The following is a 24,426-nucleotide window of genomic DNA, read 5'->3' on the forward strand; positions in this document are numbered from 1 at the left end:
CTTGCAAAAAACGTTACTCACAAATACAGCTACTTGAAAATAACGCTACTTTCAAATACCACTACCTACTTTCAAATGACACTTTCAAATAACGCTACTTGCACATTACGCCACTTTCAAATAGGACAACATGCAAATACGGCTACTTGCAAATAGCGCTACTTTCAAATGCCACTATCTATAAATTATGCTATACTTTCAAGTAACACCACTTTCAAATAACACTACTTGCACATTACGCCACTTTCAAATAACACTACATGCAAATACTGCTACTTGCAAATAACGCTACTTTCAAATACCACTACTTTCAAATCAAATCAAATCAACTTTATTTATAAAACACATTTAAAATTTACCACAGGGGTAGCCAAAGTGCTGTACAATGGACAGGTTAAAAGATTAAAAGATAATACGAGGACCGAGCAAACAACACAACACAAACAGAACATGATAAAAAATAAATAAATAAAACATAAAAACCGGTTCACAGCAGGTGTATAATGGGGCGCCATTGCAGGATGGATATCACTCAGTGTTAAAAGCCAAGGAATAAAAGCATGTTTTTAAGAGAGATTTAAAAACAGGAAGAGAGGAGGCTTGTCTAACACTCAGAGGTAGGTCGTTCCAGAGCTTGGGAGCAGCAGCGGCGAAAGCTCTGTCACCTCTAAGCTTCAGCCTTGTGTCAGGGACCGTCAGTAGCAGGTGATCGGCTGATCTTAGGGATCGAGTGGGGCAGTAAGGCTGAAGGAGGTCGGATATAATAATATAAAAACAATGCTATACTTTTAAATAACACTACTTTCAAATAACGGTACTTGCAAATAACAATAATTTCACATAACGTTATTTTCAAATAACACTACTTTCAAGTAACACCACTTTCAAATAACACTACTTGCACATTATGCTACATGCACATTTCGCTACTTTCAAATAACACTTTCAAATAACGTTACTTGCAAATACCACTACTTTCAAATAATGCTATACTTTTGAATAACACTACTTTCAAATAACGGTACTTGCAAATAACAATAATTTCACATAATGTTATTTTCAAATAACACTACTTTCAAGTCACACCACTTTCAAATAACACTACTTGCACATTTCGCTACTTTCAAATAACGCCACTTTCCAAATAACACTTTAAAATAACGCTACTTGCACATTACGCCACTTTCAAATAACACAACATGCAAATACTGCTACTTGCAAATAACTTGATTTGCAAATAACGCTACTGTTAAATAACACATTTAAGCATTTACTTTATTACTGGACTGAGTGTGTGAATGTGAGTGTAAATGTTGTCTGTCTATCTGTGTTGGCCCTGCGATGAGGTGGCGACTGGTCCAGGGTGTACCCCGCCTTCCGCCCGATTGTAGCTGAGATAGGCGCCAGCGCCCCCCGCGACCCGAACAGGGAATAAGCGGTAGAAAATGGATGGCTGGATGGACTGAGTTACAGCAGCATCTGAGTTGCATATGGTAAGACTCCACAAATTATTCTAAGGTAGGTGCCTTGGCTTTGTTTAACGTTTTTAACATTTAAAACAAAACCAAAGGACTGTTGTAGAGAAATACAGACATACGGAAAGAACTGCATAGCTCCTATGAACGTTAAAATGGACACATGCAAATTCTGCTACTAGACAGCGTCTCCACATACAGCTGGTATGACCTACTGAGTTTCGAATGTGTAAAAATGTAAAGAAAAACAGATGAAGAATGAAAGCACATAACATGCCAATAATGCCACTTGCAAACACTTGCTGATGTCTTCACAAATCGCAAGATTATCTTTAATCCCATTGCTACAACATAAGGGTATAAAACTTTAGGACTGCACATTTTATCTAGCACACCCTAGTAGGTGCTGCTGTTTTGATTAACAAACAAAGTTATCACCAAAGTTCAAATGAAAAATACAGATACCACTTTTTCCCCTGAAGGTAGAAAAGAAAAAAACTATTTGAGACACAGCATTTATTATAGAGTGGTTCACTATTTGAGAAGCTTGTGCAATACTGGCAAGAGGTCTCAAAGCTGCAACTCATGCAAGTCAACTTGGAGACAGCAGTGCAGTTCCGTCGAACGAGACACTCCCGTCTTTGCTGGTCTGCAGACTGATCTAACGACTCGCACATGCAACAAGATTGAGAGGAGGCCAAGAGATGTGGGAAGCAACATGTGGCGTAGGTGGACAGCAACACCAAACACACAGCATGACATGCAGACAGACAGACGGAGCAGCCGCAGAAAACACTAAAGCCTGACAAATTGCACTCGCCCGCTATGCGAGTGGGAAGGAAAAGGGGGCGAGGCTGGAAGTCTGAGACTGGCAGCACATGTAAAATTCATGGTGTCCCTCGGGGTTCAAAAGGTAATGCATCTCCAATATGAGATGTTTTCTTTAATACTATCATGGATTTCAATAAATCACCAGAAAGTGAACACAAAGGCAAAACGGCTCACCTCTAAGTCGTTGAAGAATAAATGCGTGTCGGCCAAGTTAAAGATCATCTCTTCCATCCGTAGTCCTAATGAGACTGACGACGGTGGATCCTGAAAAAAAAAATCAACAACATAAACAATCATTCCTTATGTCTCATTTCATGCAAGAAAGTGTGTTCCACGTAAGTCATTCGAATAATTTCCCAGCAGGCCTTTCTCATAAAAGAAGACTTGAAAGTGTGTTTACGACGCTGCGGAAAAGGACCAGAAAAGCCTTTTAGGAAAGCTACAGACTGGAATAAATGCAGTAAAAAAAAAAAAAAAAGTCTCCGGAGGGGTGGTCGAGTTAGGAGAATTGCTGGGGTCGTAAAGTCGCCATTTTCCTCCTCCTCCGCATACTTGCACTGATGCATTACTGATTGTAGGCCTGAACTTTTGTGTAGTCAACAAAAAAAATCAATGTATGTAGTCATGACATGCAAAGTGACACATTGTAATGTAGTGGGTTTTTTCCCCCAATGATTGTCACACACACTGGGTGTGGTGAAATTTGTCCTCTGGATTTGACCCATCCCAGTGCTCACCCCTTGAAATGTGAGGGGAGCAGTGAGCAGCAGCGTGCATATTTTATCATCTTTCATGCACCAGGTGTATCACAGTACTGTATTTTTATTTTCCTGTGGCTTCTCTCAGTCCTGTTACCCTTACACACACAATTTCTAAAATTCCAAATGTCACAAGGTCCAGAGAAATTTGCAAGCTGATTCTCTGCAAACCACGGGAGTCCCCAAATTAAGTTCACTCATTTATTGTTCTGTACATTCGAGGATATTTCAATGTTTTTGTGTTGAATCACTGTAAAATGTTAAGGGGCAACATTTCATGTAACTTTTAAGTCATACTAACATCTCTGCACAGTCCTGTAACCTAAATTATTCTTAAAATATTTATTGGTTAAATGACTAACATGCTTAGCGTTAGTTAATATTCTATTAAGGCTATATCTTGTATATTTCTGAAAATAATCACTCCTGTTTTTTTGTCCGTTTTAGTCCTGTTTGAATATCTGCACCATCCTAAATGATTCTTAATTATTTTTGTTGAATCACTGTAACATGTTAAGTGTCAACATTTGTTTGGCATACATGGCATGTGGCTATATTTCATGTAATTGCAAAAAACTCACTCCTGTTATTATTTAGTTGTATTACACACTCTCCACAGTCCTGTTACTTAAGTCATTCCTAATGTTTGTTATGTTGAATCACTGTAACAGGTTACCTAAGTTTCTCTCTTTTTTTTGAAAGCACTTACATTTTAAGTGTCAACATTCCACCGTCTAATCATAAATGCCATGTGGCTATGTTTTATGTAATTGCGGGGAAACAACTCACTCCTGTTACTTTTTAGTCCTGTTAAAATCTCTGCACAATCCTCTTACTCAAGTCATTCTTAATTTTGGTTTTGTTGAATCGCTGTAACATGTTATATGCCAGCATTCTATTAACATTAATACCGAGTGGCAATATTTCATTTACTGGTTAGTGCGAAAAACTCACTCCTGTTACTTTTTTAGTCCTTTTATAATTTCTGCACAGTCCTGTTACCTAAGTTATCCTTAATCATTTTTATTGAATCTCTGAAACATGTGAAGTGTCAACATTTTATTAGCATAAATGACATGTGGCATATATCATGTAACTGCTAAAAAACTCACTCATGTTACATTTTAGTCCCATTTAAATTTCTGCACAATCCTGTTACCTAAATTATTCTTAGAATATATTTTTGGTTGAATGACTAGCATGCTGAGCATCAACATTCTATTTTCATAAATACCATGTGGCTATATTCTATGTATTTACTAAAAACTCACTACTGTTACTTTTTTAGTCTTGTTATAATATCTGCAGTCAGTTACCTAAGTTATCCATAATCATTTTTATTGAATCTCTGAAACATGTGAAGTGTCAACATTTCATTAGCATAAATGACATGTGGCATATATCAGGCAACTGCTAAAAAACTCACTCATGTTACATTTTAGTCCCATTTAAATTTCTGCACAGTCCTGTTACCTAAAATATTCTTAGAATATATTTTTGGTTGAATGACTAACATGCTGAGCATCAACATTCTATTTTCATAAATACCATGTGGCTATATTTTATGTATTTACTAAAAACTCACTCCTGTTACTTTTTAGTCCTGTTAAAATATATGCAGAGTCCTGTTACCTATCCATCCATCCATCCATTTTCTACCGCTTATTCCCTTTCGGGGTCGCGGGGGGCGCTGGTGCCTATCTCAGCTACAATCGGGCGAAATTATTCTTAATTATTTTTTGTTGAATCACTGTAGCATCTTAAGTGTTAACATTCGATTATCATAGATACCATACGGCTATATTTCATGTATTTACTAAAAACTCACTCCTGTACTTTCGGTCCTGTTACTCCAAAGAGTCATTTTTGGCTTAAAACCAAATAAACAAAGTTGCCTAAGATGGGCCACTACACATTCTGTGCAGTTTAATCAGATTTAAAGTTCATCTTGGAAGTGTTTCAACAAGCAAATGATCCCCCGGCTGTAACATAAGACTTTGAGAGCCTATTAATAGTTCATGACTCTTGCACAATACAAACAAATTAATTATGAACAGGCACAAAAAAGACTTAAAGCTCCAATCAGCAGATTGTAGAGGATGCAGAAAACACCAAGCTGCAAGAGAGTTATCTTTTTCTTTTTTTTCCCGTTCCAGCTGCATTGGAGTAAAAACAGGCCTGGCAGGACCAGAAGCAGGGATTACCGAGTTAAACCACCTGAAGACACACCTGAGCCTTCTACTGATTAGTTGCCGTAGCCTATAGTGCTTAGATTTTCACTAAAGATGACAGCGGAGCAATCGCACAAGGAGCTCAATCCCCTTCCACTTTTGGAGGCTTTAGCACAGGGTCTGCAAAGTGCGGCCCGGGGCCCGGTCCTGCAAATCAATTTAATTTCTTCCAACCAAAAAACCTGCCTGTTGAGATGAGGCAACAGAAACGACAGCACCTGCCTCGAGATGTCAGTGCCATCCCAGAGGACCGCCCACCACCCGTCCAAACACCCCCTCCACATCTCCACCTACTTTAAGCTCCAGCCCGATGGCATTACAGCTGGCTTTAGCCGTCAAAAGCTTTATGGGGGCGAGCTGCCTTGATGCCAATTAAAAAGCGCTGATAAGAACAGCGCAGTGTTTATGTGGCGGGGAGTGGGTGGGAGGTCAGCGAGCGTGAGGGAAAGTGCGGATGGAGGCCTATTTATAGTGATTACGGGGAAAAGTGTTTTGTTTACGCCACTGAGACATGGGATGGCACACAGAGGGGGTGGATGTAGGGGTACTTTCTGTCCTTAAGTAGTTTATAGATAAACCGCCTCCATTATTATTGTTTCAGTCTGTTGAATTGATCAGAAATGTTTTCGCGGTGTGTGGGACGAGCCCCTTGTGGAAGCGGGAATGATTCCTGCTTCAGGGTCTGCTTCATGGCATAAGGCTTCTACCCGGCATGGGAAAAAAGTAAATAAACAGTGGAGGGTCGTGGAGCAGCCCCCCTTTCACCCCCAAAACAAAACACTACCCCCATCACGCCAGAACAAAGGCACGGAGCAATAGTGCCGCAGATCTTTGAGATATTAGAGGAGAGAACATGTCAAAAGCAGACACCTCCATAGTCAAAACAAGCGCTGACTAAATCAAGCCAGTTCAATGAGGAAAAATCACGTGAAAAGCGGAAGATGAAATCCATATAGAATGGATGACCTCCAAAGGAAGCCATGAGAAGGGAATTCTGACTTTACTCCTTCTCAAAAAAAGTTTGTTTGGAAAGTTTAAATTTAGAGACGCAATATACAGGGAATAACAAATAACCAACTGGAAAAGCAAACGTTTCATCTTATGAGCATGGAAAGGGAAAATAACCCTAACTCGTAAATACATAAGTAAAAATTGGCAGACAAAAAAAAGTCTAAAATACATAAATAATATTGAACAATAATAAATACATTAATTTTGAATAAGTGGTTCTCAGCATTCCACTTCTTCTAAATACCTTGAAAACGACTAACACTACAACTGTTAAACTGACACATTGGTGCGGATGTCTGAATAATTTTACTCCACATTTTGATGTGCTAAAAGTTCCAAGTGTTGCGCGAGCAAACAAATGTTTAAAAAAACACTTTTAGTAAAGTTTTTCAACTGACATCAGTATTTACTGTATGGTTGCATAATTTGATTCCACATTTTGATATGATCAAAGTTTATACTAATATTTCAAAAGAAAAACTACCCTTGGTACGGTTTCTTCAACGTAGATACCAGTGGGTTTGGGTCTATAATTTTACTCCCTGAATTGAGACTGTTTGGTGAAATGTTAAGTGGACATGAACATACAGATTTAAAAAAAAAAATACTTTGAGTGCTGTTTCTTTAACATACATATCAGTAAATTCGGTTCCATAACTTTACTCCACATATTGATATGCTAAAAGTTTGTGTTGAGCGAAAATACAAATGTGAAAAAAAACAAAACCTCATATATCAACTTACATAAGAGTATGTATTAGTATGATAAAGGTTTAGGATTCCAAGAGCAAAATTAAATTTTAAATGAAAAACTACCTATATTACTGTTCCTTAAACTTCTATAATTCTACTCCACATATTGATAGTGCGCGCTTTTAGTGTTGCGTGAACAAACATATGTTTAACATAAAAAATACATTTGGCACAGTCTCTTAAATGAACATATCAGTACGTATGTTTCCATTATTTTACTCCACATATTGATATTATAAATGTTTAATGTTCTGCGAATATATCAATATTTAAAATAAAAATCTACCTTTGCTACTGTTTCTTCAATTGACATAATTACACAAACAGTTTGAAAATTTGACCCCACAAATGAATATGCTAAATATTTTTAATTTTGCATGAGCATACAATTGCTAAAAAAACAAACACACGCTAGTACTGTTTTTTCGTATGATTGGATATGACAAAAGATTGCGTTTCTAGCGCATTCACATATTTAAAAAGCATTTTTTTCTTGCAAGCATGCAAACACTTTAAGTGTATTATTTATTTCCATCCATCCATTTTCTACCGCTTGTCCCTCTTGGGGTCGCTGGTGCCTATCTCAGCTACAATCTGGCAGAAGGCGGGGTACACCCGGGACAAGTCGCCAACTCATCGCAGTATTATTTATTTATTTATTATTATTATTATTAATTAATTAATTTAAAACATCAGTATGCACAACTAAAAGCTGATAGTATATCAATATGCGAAATAAAATAATGGAGTTATACTTACTAATATGCAGATGCATACCTTTGACTAAATGAAAAAATTAATTTAAAGCATGAGCATGATCTTAAGAAAAAATGCATTCAAAACATTTGAAAGCATGCTCCCGAAACGCCAAAAAAACTATTAGTATGTCAATATGTGGAATAAAACTATGCAATCATATGTACTGGTAGTATTTCTGTTCTCTTGTTAAAAAAACAAACTTTGACTTCATATGCATCTGAGTACATATTCCAATTAACTGAAGGAATAAGAGAAGCCTCAGGTTTTGCCTCTAAGGTCTCCTGAGAAGCACTTAATTAAACCAACGATGTGGTATTTTTGAGCAAAAGGAACACTTAGACATCCTGTGTGCAACTGTTGCGAGCCCCCCTGCAGCCGTGCCCCAAGCAGCCATGCACGGCTGCAACAGCTGCACAGGCAGAGCAGTCCAAATACTTGCCAAGCCTCATTGGAGCTATTTAAAAAAAAATGTCCCAATGTGTGTGCCTTTTATTGATAAAATGTCCACTTACCCGTCCATATCTGTTGGCGTAAGAACCCGTGAGCAAGGAATGGAAAACGATGATTGTTTCGTCCAGGTCCCAGATGAATACTCGCTGGAGAAGCAGCGGGGTTGGTGGAGGAGGGAAACAAAAACAAAGAGAAAAGAGGCAAAATCAATGGTGCACTCTGTCGGCCTGCAAGGTGATCCTCCTGGTCAATAGGCCAGGAGCGTGTGTTCGCGCACCGCAGGGACCGTCGGTCCATTTGCTCGGCACCGCAACACTCCTCTCCAGTGCGCTTTCCACTCCTTGCCCTTTACATTAGACCTGATCAATAGCGACAAACTAATTAACTAGATATGTTAACATGCAGTGATGTCATGGCTGCTTGTTTGAAATTCATATGCTATTAATGAAGGATGAGTTCTGACATATGGTCAGCACAATAATTGTATATATAATTCACCCAAGGGATGACTGTCTTAATGACTTATTAATGAAGAAAGAACTTTATAAAAGATATGTGTGAGTCATTATCCATCAATTATTTAGCCTTTCTATAATGAATTAATGCCCATTACGCGTTAAAGGCAAAGTGTCAGCCATATACAAAGTGGATTAATGTCCCCGGTGCCTCAGCCGTCTGTCGCCAAGGTAGCGAGCTCACCCTACCTCAAGGTCGGAGTCGGGCGGCGGTGATGGGTTGTTGTTCCTTCTCCCTCGGCCACGTGACTTTCCATCCGAGGCCCGGCGCAATCGATCCGAATCTGAATCTTTAATGGGGGTTGATGGACTGTGGATGGTACTGTACTCTCCTGGAGAAGGGGAAGGTGGAAGAATGACGGTCTGCTTCGGGCAAGGACATCTGAGTTGTCTTGAAAGTTCTCCTTTTTTACTTTATTTTTAATGATATCCTCATAGTAATGTGCGTCCATAGAATGTGTTTATAGCACAAAACCTGACAGAAATCTATAGCCTCCCATTGATGGAAGAAGCCCTCAAACGCTATCTTTAAAAGTTACATGTATTGACAAACATCTCCTTTATCAGGCTTCACTACACATCTTCAAATAGAGTCTCGAGCACTGACAACTGTCCTTCAGCTGCTATAGATGCGAGGCGTGTTGTTTTTTTTCTTCAGACATGGGCTAACCCAGCATTATGTTGCTGTGAGAACGTGAGCATGAATTGTTGTGTTACCATGAATTGATTTACTACCATGAAATGACCCTGTCTTAAACAAGTTGAAAAACTTATTCGGGTGTTACCATTTAGTGGTCAATTATACGGAATATGTACTGTACTGTGCAATCTACTAATAAAAGTTTCAATCAATTAAAAAAAAGCATAATGTTAGCTGTGAAGCTCACATAAGTATGCATGCTAATGTTGCTAATTAATGCTTCTTGGAGACAAACTACACGTAGCGCATTAGCATTACCCACTAAATGACATGCAACTATTAGGGCTTAGTAAAAGTACTTTTTAAACGTCTAAATCCCAGCATCAAGGATATGTTTTGGACAGCACAAGTCAATGACACAATAGTGTGACCTACAAGACTTGTGGACAGAGCAGTGGAAAAATTCACAATCTATTCCATTGTTTAGGATATTTAGTTGAATGGAAGAAGAGTAACCACAAGCTTCCATTCACAGAATTGGTGAGGCTAATTTCGTTATTTTAAAGAGTACAAACGAACAAAAACACTAACCTACTGGGACAGAAAATGGTAGCCAAAAAAATGAAATTTTCCAGCTAAAACAAGCATTACTGTTCTGGAAAGATTTTTGGAGTGTGTATGAGGATTTTTGCACAATAGTTAGTATGGATTTTAGTTTTTTTTCCCTTACCAACCATCCGTGACGTTATGGACCTTGCTATAACAGTCGTGCTGGAAGAAAAAATGCATTTTCCCACAAACCTGGGAGCATGGAATATAATTTTTCATGCCGTACTTTGCTGAAAAATTAAGATCAACGAGTCTATGCAACAACTTTTATCAATACATTTTAACTACTTTTTGACAGAAAATTCCATTTCTCAAAAATTTGAAAATGTGTTTGATTTATGTTTTTTACACATCTCGTTCACTCTTGGGCGGTAATTTTTCATAAATACGTAACAATGTACAGCATACATGTAAAAGCCCACCATTTGTACATGTTTACATATCTGTGCTTCACTGGTTATGTTATTTCACTAAGATTGGCAATGTTCCACTTTGTTCAGCGCTCCTAAAACGCGCCCTAGTTGTGAAACTTATACATACAATGAAACTTCAATTTAAGAGTGTTTTGAGATTAGAGCTGTCTCTCGGTTAACTGTTATGCTTTAAGTTGCAGGCAAAAAGAGGAGTTACTTTACAAGCATCCCCGCTATCAGCTGACTTAGCAAATGTCAGTGAACCCTGTAAGATTCGACCAAAACATCTGGTCTTACTGGCTAGCATTACCTTATAGCTACCGATCAACGTAACTTTGTCTGGAAAAAAGTGGGTGTGAAGGACTGTGTTGAGAAGAAAGAGGATGATATTCATTGTATAAAGAAATAAATGATCAAAAACATGCATGTCGCCAACTTGGCGAAGCATTTCGAGCTTATCCCTACACGTCTGCACCATTCTGAGGCAGAATGAGTGTAACGACAGCCAAGAATGTTAAAATAATATCGAAACACTGGACATTTATCAATGAAAATAAGGAGAAGCTGCTGATGGTGTGTTTGATCGAGAAGCAGCAAGATGGAGATAACATAGTACTTTGCTTTCCAAAGTAAAGATGTACATTATTATTACATTCCTTCATAAATTACAGTATCTGTTTTTTAGTACCATCCATCCATCCATTTTCTACCGCTTGTCCAGTCCGGGGGTCGCTGGAGCGTATCTCAGCTGCAATCGGGAAGAAGAAGGCGGGGTACGCCCTGGACAAGTCGCCACATCATCGCAGGGCCATCACAGATAGACAGACAACATTCACACTCACATTCACACACTAGGGCCAATTTAGTGTTTGCAATCAACCTATCCCCAGGTGCATGTCTTTGGAGGTGGGAGGAAGCCGGAGTACCCGGAGGGAAGCCACGCAGTCACGGGGAGAACATGCAAACTCCACACAAAGATCCCGAGCCCGGGATTGAACTCAGGACCTTCGTATTATGTGGCACATGCACTAACCCCTTTTCCACCGTGCTGCCCTTGTTTGTAGTACATTCTATTGTATTGTTTTTTACGGACTAGATATTATATACAAGTAATTAAAAGATGTTAAATGGTAGAATTGTGTTGCTTTAGGGGAGCCGAGCACCAATGACTAAATGATTTCAATTAATTTCAGTGGGAGACATTGATTTGAGATACAAGTGTTTGGAGTTTTGAGCTCCATCACAGAACCAATTAAGCTTGTAAATTGAGGTACTACTGTATAAGACTTTTTCTGACGTTGCCAGAGATATATCATCTCATCTGTTCATCGATATCATCTTACGTTATCACACAATAGATGTGAGTACCTATACTTTTTATACTATACAATAAGTCTTGAGTACATATTTAGGGCTTGAACCTGGATTGCGTCAAGTAAGCAACAGCAGGAGAGTTTGGAAATTTTACAAGCTTGTGTTTGTCAGTCCCCAAAAGGTCTGTAGTCAATTTTGTGGCGATTTGAAAAAAACACCCTACAGTTATAGTGGGTGTTTAGTAGACCGCATTAAGCTGTGTGAGAATTGTCAAGTCAATCCGACTTATGGGGTTCAATAAGGTATACGTGTCCAAAAAATAATAGCACAAGCAACACAGTAGGCGTGCATGTTTAGCCAATTTACACCCTTCTGTTTGAAGGCAGTCGAAGCTTACACAAATATATGCAATCAATGAATACCTGGAGGGTTCTCTGTGAGGGCCTGACTGGTGATGGCGGAAGGAGGCTCCTGGAGGGTGTAGGTGGTGGTGGTGGAGGGCGTGCTGGGACTGGTGTTGTTACTCGTCATGTAGGGCGAAGTATAGGGCGAGCTATTGTAATACTGCGCGTACTGACCCTGGCCGAAGGCTGGGTAGCTCGGGTACTCCTGCGGGAAAAGACACAGGGGGTTAAATTTGAGAAAGATTTTGATCAGAGGAGTTAAAAAAAATAAAAAATAAAAAAAAATAAAGTGGTGGGGTAACGTGAGATATGCCCTTCACCATAGTTGCTACTTTACGGTGGAGATTCCAAAAACATAAATGCAAACATATGTCAGTTCTGTCCCACATCTGGACAACCATCCCTTGTGTGTGTTTTTTTTTTTTTTGCCCGTATGCCACAGAACATATGTAAGGGGAGGTACAATTTATGATTTATGCTCCATGGATAAAATGCTACATTTGGGCAAAAACAACAAGAGATGATCAACAAGTACCTGTTGCGTGCTGTTGAAGCCCGCAGAGTTCGTTAAAGAGTTGTTTCCGGGGTACAACCCTGACGTTGTTGTGAAAGTACCACCTAAAAGAGCCAACAGGGTTTAATTGATGTTGAGCATGCTCAGAAGTACACATTTGCAAAATCCAACATGTCTGACTTTCTGTGTTAGAAAATAGAAAGGTACCAGGTTAACATTGACCAAAAAAGGTGTATTAACACTCAGGGTACAAATGTTGACGATTTTGTCTTTTCAATACAATTTTACTGTATATTTGGCCATAATTTTGTTGTCTTATTCCAATATCCATAATTTTTTTTAAGTTAAAGTACCAATGATGTGGCGAAATTATTGTCTGCATTTGACCCATCACCCTTGATCACCTCCTGGGAGGTGAGGGGAGCAGTGGGCAGCAGCGGTTCCGCGCCCAGGAATAATTTTTGGTGATTCAACCCCCAATTCCAACCCTTGATGCTGAGTGCCAAGCAGGGAGGCAATGGGCCCCATTTTTTTTTTTTAAAGTCTTTGGTATGACTCGGCCGGGGTTTGAACTCACAACCTACCGATCTCAGGGCGGACACTCTAACCACTAGGCCACTGAGTAGGTAGAGGGCAGTTTTTTCTTGTAAAATTATAAAATTCAATGTCCATTTTTGTTTTTTTTACAAGTGTACGATACACTAGCAGTCATTCAACATTACTCCAACACCAAACAGGACATAAGTTCTTTTATTTCTAAAAAAGCATAACTACATTTTAGATTAAGATATTATTAAATTCCTTTACTTAAATCTCTCATTCAACTTTATCCCTAAACAAAAATAAAAACAATGTTTTATTTTTAATTTAATTTATTTTTCTATTTAATGTACAGCTGACAATGTTAATGAATTAACTTATGCGACTAGCCATAAAACATAACTGAATTAATTGTGTATAAACAAAGATTGATTGATCAATTTATATTGAGCGCATATGGTACTTTACATTAAAGAGGGACTGCACTTTTTTTGGAGTTTTGGAATCGGTCACAATGGTTTTTTTTTAGAATTCTAAAGATGATAAAAAAACGCTTGCAAAACGCAGTTAATGGGAGTCATCATTGTAGCCTTCGCTTGTGTGTTCAAATCATGTCATACTTGGTAATAGAAGGCCATGACGACTATTTTGGACAGATGAGAATTCACAACGTTTTATTTTTGAAACTGAATATATGGAGGATGAACCACTGCTTATAGAAGGGAGCACGAAGAGATGGTGAAACCTTGGGGAAGGCGGAAGCCGAGAGAGTGAGGTCCACGTGTCTTGACGCTGTAAATGTGGAACTTGGAGCCAAGCTATGCCCACACAGCTTACCCAACATCAACTGGAAAAAAACGGTCCGCTGCCAGCTTGACAAGAAAACTTTCCATCAAGTAAGTCACCGTGGTATTAATTATGATACATGCCGCACGTCATGCTTGTTAGTACACCTATATAAACTGTCAACAAAACATGAAATGTGGGCTAATACTTTACAGATACTGCAATATGATTGTTCGTGTTTTGCAGTCAGTACAGATTGGTGTCCTATAACATTGTGTTGTGCATTACAAACTCAAAAGCCATTCAGCTGCTGACTCAAAAGTTAACTTATGGGGCGGTATAGCTCGGTTGGTAGAGCGACCGTGCAGCAACTTGAGGGTTGCAGGTTCGATCCCCGCTTCCGCCATCCTAGTCACTGCCTTTGTGTCCTTGGGCAAGACACTTTACCCACCTGCTCCCAGTGCCACCCACACAGGTTTAAATGTAAAAATTAGATATTGGGTTTTCACTATGTAAAGCGCTTTCAGTCACTAGAGAAAAAGCGCTATATAAAATATAATTCGCTTCACTTCACTAATGCAAGGCGATATGAGACTATGCTGGATAAACATTTCCTCAGTGTCCGTTCTTACAATAACGTTGCTACAGCTTGGTTATTATACAGGCTACTGAATGTAAGCAAAGTATGGTTAAAGGTTTTTGGATGAATTTTTAAAGTTATATAGGAGGCAGAAGGAATGTGTCCCATTAGCTGCATTGCTAGCCATGTACAACAAGGCGGTTAATACAAAGTAGAATGCAAAAAACACATTTTGTCTTTTTGTCTCTCATAAGGGTTGTGAACGATAGCCAAAATATTTTGTTTTTTTAAGTGCAGTTACCCTTTAACCGTGAGGGTTACCTTTTAATTTTTATCTATGTAGTTACTTATTATTAATTGTATTTTGTAGTTACCGTATTTCCTTGAATTGCCGCCGGGACGCTAATTAATTTAAAACCTCTTCTCACCACAGCACTTACCAAAGGCATGCAGTAAAAATTTGAGTGTGATGTAAGCTTGGACCTTAAATCCCACTGAATAGCTCTTAAACTACTTCTCCCTTTATGCGATTTCAAATTACCGGTATTGAAATCAGCCTCCTCCATTTTGAAAATTATGACAGGGGAAGTGTCACTCGTGACGTCACGAGTTTGACCACGGCGGTAATACTAAGCATGCGCTAATTATTTTGCGAAGCGAGTTTGACCCGGCAGTAATTCAAGGCAGGCGCATACTATATGCTCTGCGGCAATTCAAGGAAATACGGTATATCATTTCAAAATACCTCCGATGGTATTTTAGATAGTAAATACCATCTAGAGGGGCGAGTGTGTCTGCCTCACAATACGAAGATCTTGGGTTCGATCCTGCGCTCGGGATCTTTCTGTGTGGAGTTTGCATGTCCTCCACGTGACTGCGTGGCTTCCCTCTGGGTACTCCGGCTTCCTCATACCTCCAAAGACATGCACCTGGGGATAGGTTGATTGGCAACACTAAATTGGCCCTAGTGTGTGAATGTGAGTGTGAATGTTGTCTGTCTCTCTGTTGGCCCTGCGATGAGGTCTGAACTTGTCCAGGGTGTACCCCGCCTTCCGCCTGAATGCAACTGAGATAGGCTCCAGCACCCCCTGCAACCCCAAAAGGGACAAGCAGTAGAAAATGGATGGATGGAAATTGGCCCTAGTGCAGTGGTTCTTAACCTGGGTTCGATCGAACCCTAGGGGTTCGGTGAGTCAGCCTCAGGGGTTCGGCAGGGCCTCCGCCGCAGAGGTCAAGACACACCCGGCTCATCGTGTAAATACAAACTTCTCCCTATCGGCGTATTATGGATACGGCAACAGCAGAAGTCACACTGAGTTGGTTTTTTTCTTTGAACAAGATGATGTTCATGCAAGGTTCATTTTGTGCATCAGTAAAAGAACATTACTTTGTCTTGAATTTGAAAAAAACTACACATTTTATTTTTCACTAAAGAAGGGTTCGGTGAATGCGCGTATGCAACTGGTGGGGTTCGGTACCTCCAACAGGGTTAAGAACCACTGCCCTAGTGTGTGAATGTGAGTATGAATGTTGTCTGTCTATCTGTGTTGGCCCTGCGATGAGGTGGCAACTTGTCCAGGGTGTACAGCGCATTCCACCCGAATGCAGCTGAGATAAGCTCCAGCACCCCCTGCAACCCGGAAAGGGACAAGCGGTACAAAATGGATGGATGGATGGAATTTTAGTTAAAACCTTATTGAACAAAAATTGTTTTGCATTCTAGTAAAAAGCAATTTAAACATTTACTGTGTTTCATTCTGAGAATAAAATTGGATTTTGTGACCAAATACTTTTTTAGGTTCATTTTAATTTAATTTTGCATAACATTTGCATGAGTTATTTTACTAAGAAAAATATCACGTTTGATATTTTTATTTAGGACTGACATTTGAGAAATTTAAGCAAAATTTCAGTTAAAAAAAATAACCCAAAATGTTTTGACATGTTTATGCATAGAGCACTGCCAATTAAAATCGAGGGGCAGGCCGCACCTAAGACACCACTGCCTTAATTAAAGGATAAAAAGAATACAGTACTTCCCAAAACATTATTAAATCTATTTTTTTTTTTTACTTTTTGCAGCAAAATCTTCAAAAAAACAGCGTGCTCATGTTGTACAGAGGTACTTGGACAAGTGTAAACATGAAAGGTTTGGCATTTGTAAGTAATAAAAGAAATAGACCAAAAACAAATGCAGAGGTTGTTGGTTCTTCAAATAATAATATGTGTGAGGGAGGGTCATTAGCTTTGTGGAAATTTGGCCCCCTAGAACAATTCAGTTGGCCTAAGCCTAAGGGGTAACCCTGAATGGTGACTTTATCTTCGGCCTCTTCCTCCCTTATCAGAGCTGATGAATGACAGTGGGGAGAAAATGTGGCACAAAAGGCTGTTGTGTGGGAGTCACTGGAGGGTAACTGCGATGAGAGGACATGCAGCCTGATTTCAAATGTGTGTTTCTCTTTCCACTTGCTCACAGGGATGATTCCTCCTTGGTAATTAAGTCATTCAAAGTGGGGGCACTGATAGCATCTAATGGCTTAATAATATACACGATGGGAGTTATATAGAGGCGCTGGGGCGCCTCGGGGCTCACCGTCTTTTCAGCTGCACTCCATCTGTACTGTGAGGAGCCGGCACAGTGAAATGTCACATAAAAGAATATTCATTGTGCGGGATTTGTATTAAAGCTAAAATCAGCCCCTTATTTAGATGGTGGAATTTGAACTGACAGAAAGTGGCATTTTTATACTCGGCTTCGTAAAAGTAAACAATAACTTTGGAAATATAATGCAAACAGGCACCCCCTCTCCCCCTGAGTGGAACGTATCATCATACACAGTATTGTAAGAACTGCGCTTTATTTGTGTGCATTCCAACAATGATAAACTACACGAGCCATTCCGTCGAATAAAAATACCTTCATTTGACTACGCAAAGTGATCTGATTTCATATTTGATGAATACAATTAAAAATATGAATTCAAAGAGCTGTACATTGAACCGCTTCTTAAAATGAGACGTTACAATTAATTAATTATACCTAAATTATTTACAAATGTACTATTTTCATCTGTTAATAATTACCTTCATCTCATGTTCTTAAAATGTTTTTATTTAAAATCCACACATTGTAAAAACATGGTGGCTAATAATTGCATAACTTTAAAGTAACATTTACAGTGGGGCAAAAAAGTATTTAGTCAGCCACTGATTGTGCAAGTTCTTCCACTTAAAATGATGACAGAGGTCTATTATTTTCATCATAGGTACACTTCAACTGTGAGAGACAGAATGTGAAAAAAAATCCAGGAATTCACATTGTAGGAATTTAAAAGACTTTATTAGTAATTTATGGTGGAAAATAAGTATTTGGTCAACCATTCAAAGCTCTCACTGATGGACGGAGGTTTTGGCTCAAAAACTCACGATACATGGCCCCATTCATTCTTTCTTTAACAGGGATCAATCGTCCTGTCCCCTTAGCAGAAAAAAGCCCCAAAGCATGATGTTTCCAACCCCATGCTTCACAGTAGGTATGGTGTTCTTGGGATGCAACTCAGTATTCATCTTCCTCCAAACACGACCAGTTGAGTTTATACCAAAATGGATACATGGATGATACAGCAGAGGATTGGGAGAATGTCATGTGGTCAGATAAAACCAAAATAGAACTTTTTGGTATAAACTCAACTCATCGTGTTTGGAGGAAGAAGAATACTGAGTTGCATCCCAAGAACACCACACCTACTGTGAAGCATGGGGGTGGAAACATCATGCTTTGGGGCTGTTTTTCTGCTAAGGGGACAGGACGATTGATACGTGTTAAGGAAAGAATGAATGGGGCCATGGATCGTGAGATTTTGAGCCAAAACCTCCTTCCATCAGTGAGAGCTTTGAATGGTTGACCAAATACTTATTTTCCACCATAATTTACAAATAAATTCTTAAAAATTCCTACAATGTGAATTCCTGGATTTTTTTTCACATTCTGTCTCTCACAGTTGAAGTGTACCTATGATGAAAATTACAGACCTCTGTCATCATTTTAAATGGGAGAACTTGCACAATCGGTGGCTGACTAAATACTTTTTTGCTCCACTGTATGTGAAAAAAAAATGATAATAATTGCTGTGAAATAAGGGTATTGTATTTAGTACAATCATTTGCTGTAATGTTACAGTACTTTATGGTTAAAGTATTTTACTGTAAAAAAATATGGTTTAATACTGTGAAATTACAGTGATTTTATTACTAATACTTTAGCTGTTGTTCCTGGTTTTTACTCATTGCTGTTAGCCTAAAATATGGCACCTCTGAAAAATGTGTAATTATCCATGAATCATATGGCCCACACGATGCATAAACTTGGCACAATCCTATTCACGGTATCTGAATATTTGTTTTATTTTATTTGTTGATTTCTAAAATTATTTTGTTGAATCACTTAGTAAAAAATGCTATAAGCATGAAATCTGTGTTTACTAATCCAATGTTTTTAAATTTACCTTTGTAATTTTCAGTCCTGCGACTCAAATGAGTCATTTTCGACTTTGGAACCCTTTACGAAAATAAATAAATTAAAGAGGAACTGCACCTTTTTTTGGAATTTTGTCTATCGTTCACAATAATTATGGGAGACAAGAAGACGGATGCCTTTTTAAATGCATTCTAACTCATAAATAAATGGAAATAAAAGTCTGCTTACAATGGAATCAATGGGAAGTCCTCTATTCCGACCATAAAACCCAATAAATAACCATCCAAAAACTGCCAACAATAGGTAATTTACATTTCATAACAAGTATGAGTGATATTGTTATTATAAGCGCTAACAAAGATAAACTGCTTATAGCGGCACCGTGATCACAAAGAGCTAACGAGCTTGTGCAGCCATTTTGACATCATTGGCTGGTGAGCTGCGTCCTACCCTGTAAGCTCGTAAAAGTTTAATGTAGATCATAAATAATACCTCTCACCTTAATAGCAGAAAGATGAGGACATAATCCAACAAGTTGGTAAATTTTGGCATCAAATTTAGAACTGGAAATGGTGACAAAGACTCAAAAAGACGCTTGGTTCCATTTGCTTTTTTCTTTGTAAGGATTATGAGTTATTTTTTATCTAAACGGGAATATATGAACATCCTATCAGTTGGCATCCCAGTGACAGCAGACATTGTACAATAAGTGATGTTTTATTAGGTCTGCAGTGAGCAGAAGTCTACAATGAGTAATAATCAGAGATGTTGTCGAAGGAAAAAGCAAACGTTGTGATGCGTTTATGAAATGAGCAAAATATGTACAAATTAAATGTTATTAAAAATACGTGTTACTGCATGACATATATACTTACATCATGTATATAAAACATTGATGGAGGTGTTTGAATGTTTTTAAGGGCATTACAGGCAGAATAGACACCCGGAAGCTCCAATGTAAGCAGACTTTTGCTTGCGGTTATTTATTAGTTAGAATGCATGAAAAATGAAAAACCTGTGTTCTTGTCTTACATAATGAATGTTAATAATAGGCAAAATCCCAAAAAAGTGCAGTTCCCCTTCAAGTTGCCTGACATGATCTAATATACATTTCAAATAATTTAATATGTGGATTATCAGACATAGACTTAAAAAAAGGTGTAATATACGTTTATTTTGAGACATAAAGGGGATTTATATACCTCAATGGATAGTTTTAGTGTGATTATTTTTATAGGAATTCAAATGTTTTCAAATAATTCCCACTCTTTCAATTGCTTTACGAAAGAATAAGTAGCAGTGAAAAGAATTTGGGGAGATAAATACATGGTGCTCCTAAATGGGGGCGTAATTACACCTTTTACACACCGGTGACAAACAAGGGGGAGTTCCTTTAATGCTCTGACCACAGGCCCCATCACTAGCGCCCTCCCACGCCGTGGAAAACACGAAGCAGGTTTTCAGATTGAACGGAAAGGAAGTACAACGGCGTAAAAGCAGACACGGTGCAAGTTCACTAGAGGAGAAAGACGTTTTCACTTTTGGCAATTACAACCTTTTCACCTTCTTTTCATCCTGGCCTCTGTCAGTTATTTTACATCAGTCAGCGTTGTTTGGCTATTCATGGGCTTGCAAAGGGTGGGTGTGTGGGGGGGGATTTTAAAACAGAGTTCAAAATGGAGTGAGAGTCTGACAGAACGATCAGGCGAAGGCAGAGAGAGGCTGCAAAGGACAACAAATTAGCCTAAAGCGCAGTTCAAACGGTCATAAAAGTTCTTGCTGGCAGGGGTTTTTGAGGCTTTCTCCGCGGAGAGCGAGCGGCCACATAAAAGCCAAGGGGACCCCACTTTGCCCGGCGAGAATGGACTCATGCTGTTCAGAGTGGTGGTGCTGGGTAGAAAGAGGGGGTCTTGCGGTTCCCCGGGGGCATGTTTTCTCTCCCTGCTCCAGTTAGTTCACTCAGTCAAGACCAGACATCCCCCCCCAACCCCCCACACGCCTTCTGGCTCCACAATTGGAAGTCCATTTGCTTTGCTTGATCAGTCTCCTTGCCATAGGCTATGTCTATCATCAGCGCACAATATTTGGAGCAGAAGTTTGTATGCCCCACTCGGGAATAGGCTATCAAGTCCAGATGGGCTTGCTCTTTTTTTTAAGAGGCTTCGGCTTGTGGCTTGCACACACAAAATGCAGGAATCCAATTATTCACCTAATTAGCATCGGCTTAGAAGCTCTCTCCGAGTATGCCGCGACACAACACAACTCTGTCCCCTTCTGAGACGACTTTAACACGCCGCACAAAGCTCCGTAGCATCCAACATGAAAGCGAGGAGCAGAAACATTAATCTAATCGTCCGCCGCCTTGACAGCTGGCCGCAAGCTGGAGAATCACATGTGGAAACTGGTCTTCTCTGGGCCTCAGAGGCACCTCGCCCAGGCAGATCAATAATGGGCCAATCTGTCATGCAGCATAGCTGTCAATAACCACGGCACAACTAGACTAGGTACAGACTCTAAAACCTGGAAGACAAATAGCCACATGATGCTGTCATCATGCATACTTACAGTATTTCCTGTGTTCTGCAGGATCCTCAAAGCAGGTGGAACTTTTGCACTGCTTCATGTTTATTGGCTTCCAGACTATAGATCCCCACAGTCCCAACGTTTTAAACCAATACAATTATGATCACAGAGAGAGAAAAACAAAGGCTGGGGGAGTTGGTTTAAGTCGGGGCTGGTGCCTCCTAAGTGCCGGCCATTTTTCCATCTGTGTTGATTTTTTCAAGAGGGCAGGGAGGATTCATGACGACTGCCTTGATGCAAGACCATTCTGGGGCCATGTTGGTATAAATCAAAGGCAGAGAGGTATTTTCTGTAATCTCGTATAAATGGCGTGAATTTGCCAAAGCGGTTAACGACCATGTGGTGTCTCTATACCAAAGACGGTACTTTTTTTTTTTTTAGAGAGAAAAAAGCAGGTCGTCTTCTCAGACATCTAACTACAGCGAAGGTGATCTCTGCATTTACGCATTATGTGTCTCGAAGAGCAGTGGGCATCTCACAAACATTTGTGAGATGACCTCAAAAAGCGTCTAAAAGGGGTCCTAGTATGCAAAACCAACTTTTCTTACCTACTTGTATCTGCATACTTGAATCTGCATAAGTCCTGAAAATGTTAAACCAAACAGAGGACGCAATGCGAAAATGTTATTAAACAATCTTGCCTTTTCTTCGTACTTTCGGGAAATTAGCCATTTGGAATTTGCCCATTTGTTGACGTTTTTGGTATTATTGACGTCAGTGGATTAAAAATATATGGCATCAATTTATCCAAAGTGCTTTGCACAAGTCCTTTATTGTAGTCCACATTTAGTCAATAAGCTCCTTCTTTATCGCTATCTTCTTGTTGTGGGGCGGACTGGCTCGTACATGCACATGCATCCTACGCTGTTGCGAAGAAAAAGTAGCATAACTTATATTTGTCAGTAGACTCACTAGAGAAGTGCTATAAACTACAACAAATATGGTGAGCAGAAGACAGTCCAAGTGTAGGCACATAAATAAAACCGCCAACAAAACGCTGCATTATGAGGAGATGGTCAGAAAGTAGCTTGAAAAAGGTCTGTAAAAAAATATTGTTTTACATTTACATTGGTCTACATAACATGTAATTATGGTTCTTTGGTCAACATTTTGCATTGAAATTTTTTTAATCACTTCCTGACCGTCTCTTTAGAAAGCAGCATTTATTTTCGTGCCAAGGTCCTCCTCCAGGCCACGCTCCCTTCGACTGCGTCGTTTTGTGGTAAGCAGCATTCTCAAAAAGTTGCAATGTTTTAAGGCTTTTTTTCATCAACAAAACATCTTGGAATGTAATGCATTTGAAATCACTATTTAATTTTAATTTTTTTGTAAAGCACAGGATTTCTACAAATCAGATAAAATAATACTTTATTTATATTCCATCCATCCATTTTCTCCCGCTTGTCCCTTTTTTGGGGTGGCGGGGGTGCTGGAGCCTATCTCAGCTGCATTCGGGCGGAAGGCGCTTACACCCTGGACAAGTCGCCACCTCATCGCAGCGCCAACACAGATAGACAACATTCACACTCACATTCACACACTAGGGCCAATTTAGTGTTGCCAATCAACACTGCATGTCTTTGGAGGTGGGAGGAAGCTGGAGTACCCGGAGGGAACCCACGCAGTCTCGGGGAGAACATGCAAACTCCACACAGAAAGATCCCGAGCGCAGGATTGAGTTAAATGCCTTTGAACACTGTCAGCAATTTATCAGTCGCCTCTCAATCTCATGGCCATTTTTGAAATTCCGGAATTTGCATAAGTTTTCCCCCAAAATGTATTTTTTGTTGCAAATGAGAAAGTGAAAGTTAAAAATAAATTGTGGTAGTTTTCACTCTGTAATTATAGAATGGAAATTTGCTGAAGAGAAAGTACATAATGAACAAAAACAATATAGCAGTATTCTTTTGTTGGTAAAAGTGAGAAGTAGGGCAATGCAAGGAGACATTTGATTTGTTAGACATTCAATTGGTAAAAATGTCGATGTTTGGTCAGTAGTCCGGGGAAATTGCAGGGAATGGACAAAGTAATTTTGCGGGGATTGTTTCAATTTCTGTGAATTGGCGCGATCAGAACATTGTGAAACTCCACACAGAGATGCCAACTGTGGGGATTCGAACGCTCGATAGCCTAACTGCGAGGCCAACATGCTAACCACTAAGTTGCACCGTGGCATGCTTTTATCCAAAAACAGGTTTTTAAAAGAAAATAAGTTTTTGACTTATGTCATAGAAGTGAATATCTGATCAAAAGACCCCTCACCTTGCATCTGGTAGCTGTAAGGCGCCTGCCCCGTCTGTGGCGTGCTAAACTGGGAACTGTAGCTGAGGAAACCGGTCTGCCCCGGCGACTGGGACTGGCTGAGGCCACCTTCCGTCTTGATGCCTGTCCACAATGGACCTAAATCAGTTAGCGACACCAGATAGGTTTGATGTACTTCCAAAGGTCGGCAGCTTAAATGACACATGAACACATGAACGAACCAGCGGTCTCATCTATAAAACTGTAGGTGGAAGTCATACGCCTGAAACCCAAAACAATTCATTCCAATTAGGGGTTGTGTTTTTATTAATCACATACAGTAAAACAGAACCTCGATTTGCGAACCTGTTATTGTATGAACTTTTTGACTTACGAACCACAGACCAAATTAAAATATGCGTTGTTGTACGAAACCTTGTCTCACTGTACGAACGTTTCATCCACCCATTCCATGAATTGACTAAATTGAAAAACTTCTTCGGGTGTTACCATTTAGCGGTCAATTGTACGGAATATGACTG

General features: G+C 39.4%; 1 protein-coding gene across 4 annotated transcripts in view; it reads right to left on the reverse strand.

Annotated features, from left to right (window-relative positions):
- Positions 1-24,426, reverse strand: part of eya1 (EYA transcriptional coactivator and phosphatase 1) — a 128,310-nt gene that overhangs the window by 29,921 nt on the left and 73,963 nt on the right. For 2 of the 4 annotated variants that reach the window (XM_061921875.1, XM_061921873.1), the window contains 6 exons: positions 23,906-24,043; positions 12,699-12,781; positions 12,182-12,368; positions 8,973-9,115; positions 8,331-8,414; positions 2,481-2,570 (listed from right to left, as the gene is read on the reverse strand). In XM_061921875.1, coding sequence (XP_061777859.1) covers positions 2,481-2,570; positions 8,331-8,414; positions 8,973-9,115; positions 12,182-12,368; positions 12,699-12,781; positions 23,906-24,043 — 725 coding nt within the window. The remainder of the gene's footprint in view (positions 1-2,480; positions 2,571-8,330; positions 8,415-8,972; positions 9,116-12,181; positions 12,369-12,698; positions 12,782-23,905; positions 24,044-24,426) is intronic. The other 2 variants (XM_061921874.1, XM_061921876.1) reach the window with 1 other exon arrangement.

Source organism: Nerophis ophidion, linkage group LG15 (assembly GCF_033978795.1).
Source record: "Nerophis ophidion isolate RoL-2023_Sa linkage group LG15, RoL_Noph_v1.0, whole genome shotgun sequence".
In the NCBI taxonomy this organism is placed as follows: Eukaryota; Metazoa; Chordata; class Actinopteri; order Syngnathiformes; family Syngnathidae; genus Nerophis; species Nerophis ophidion.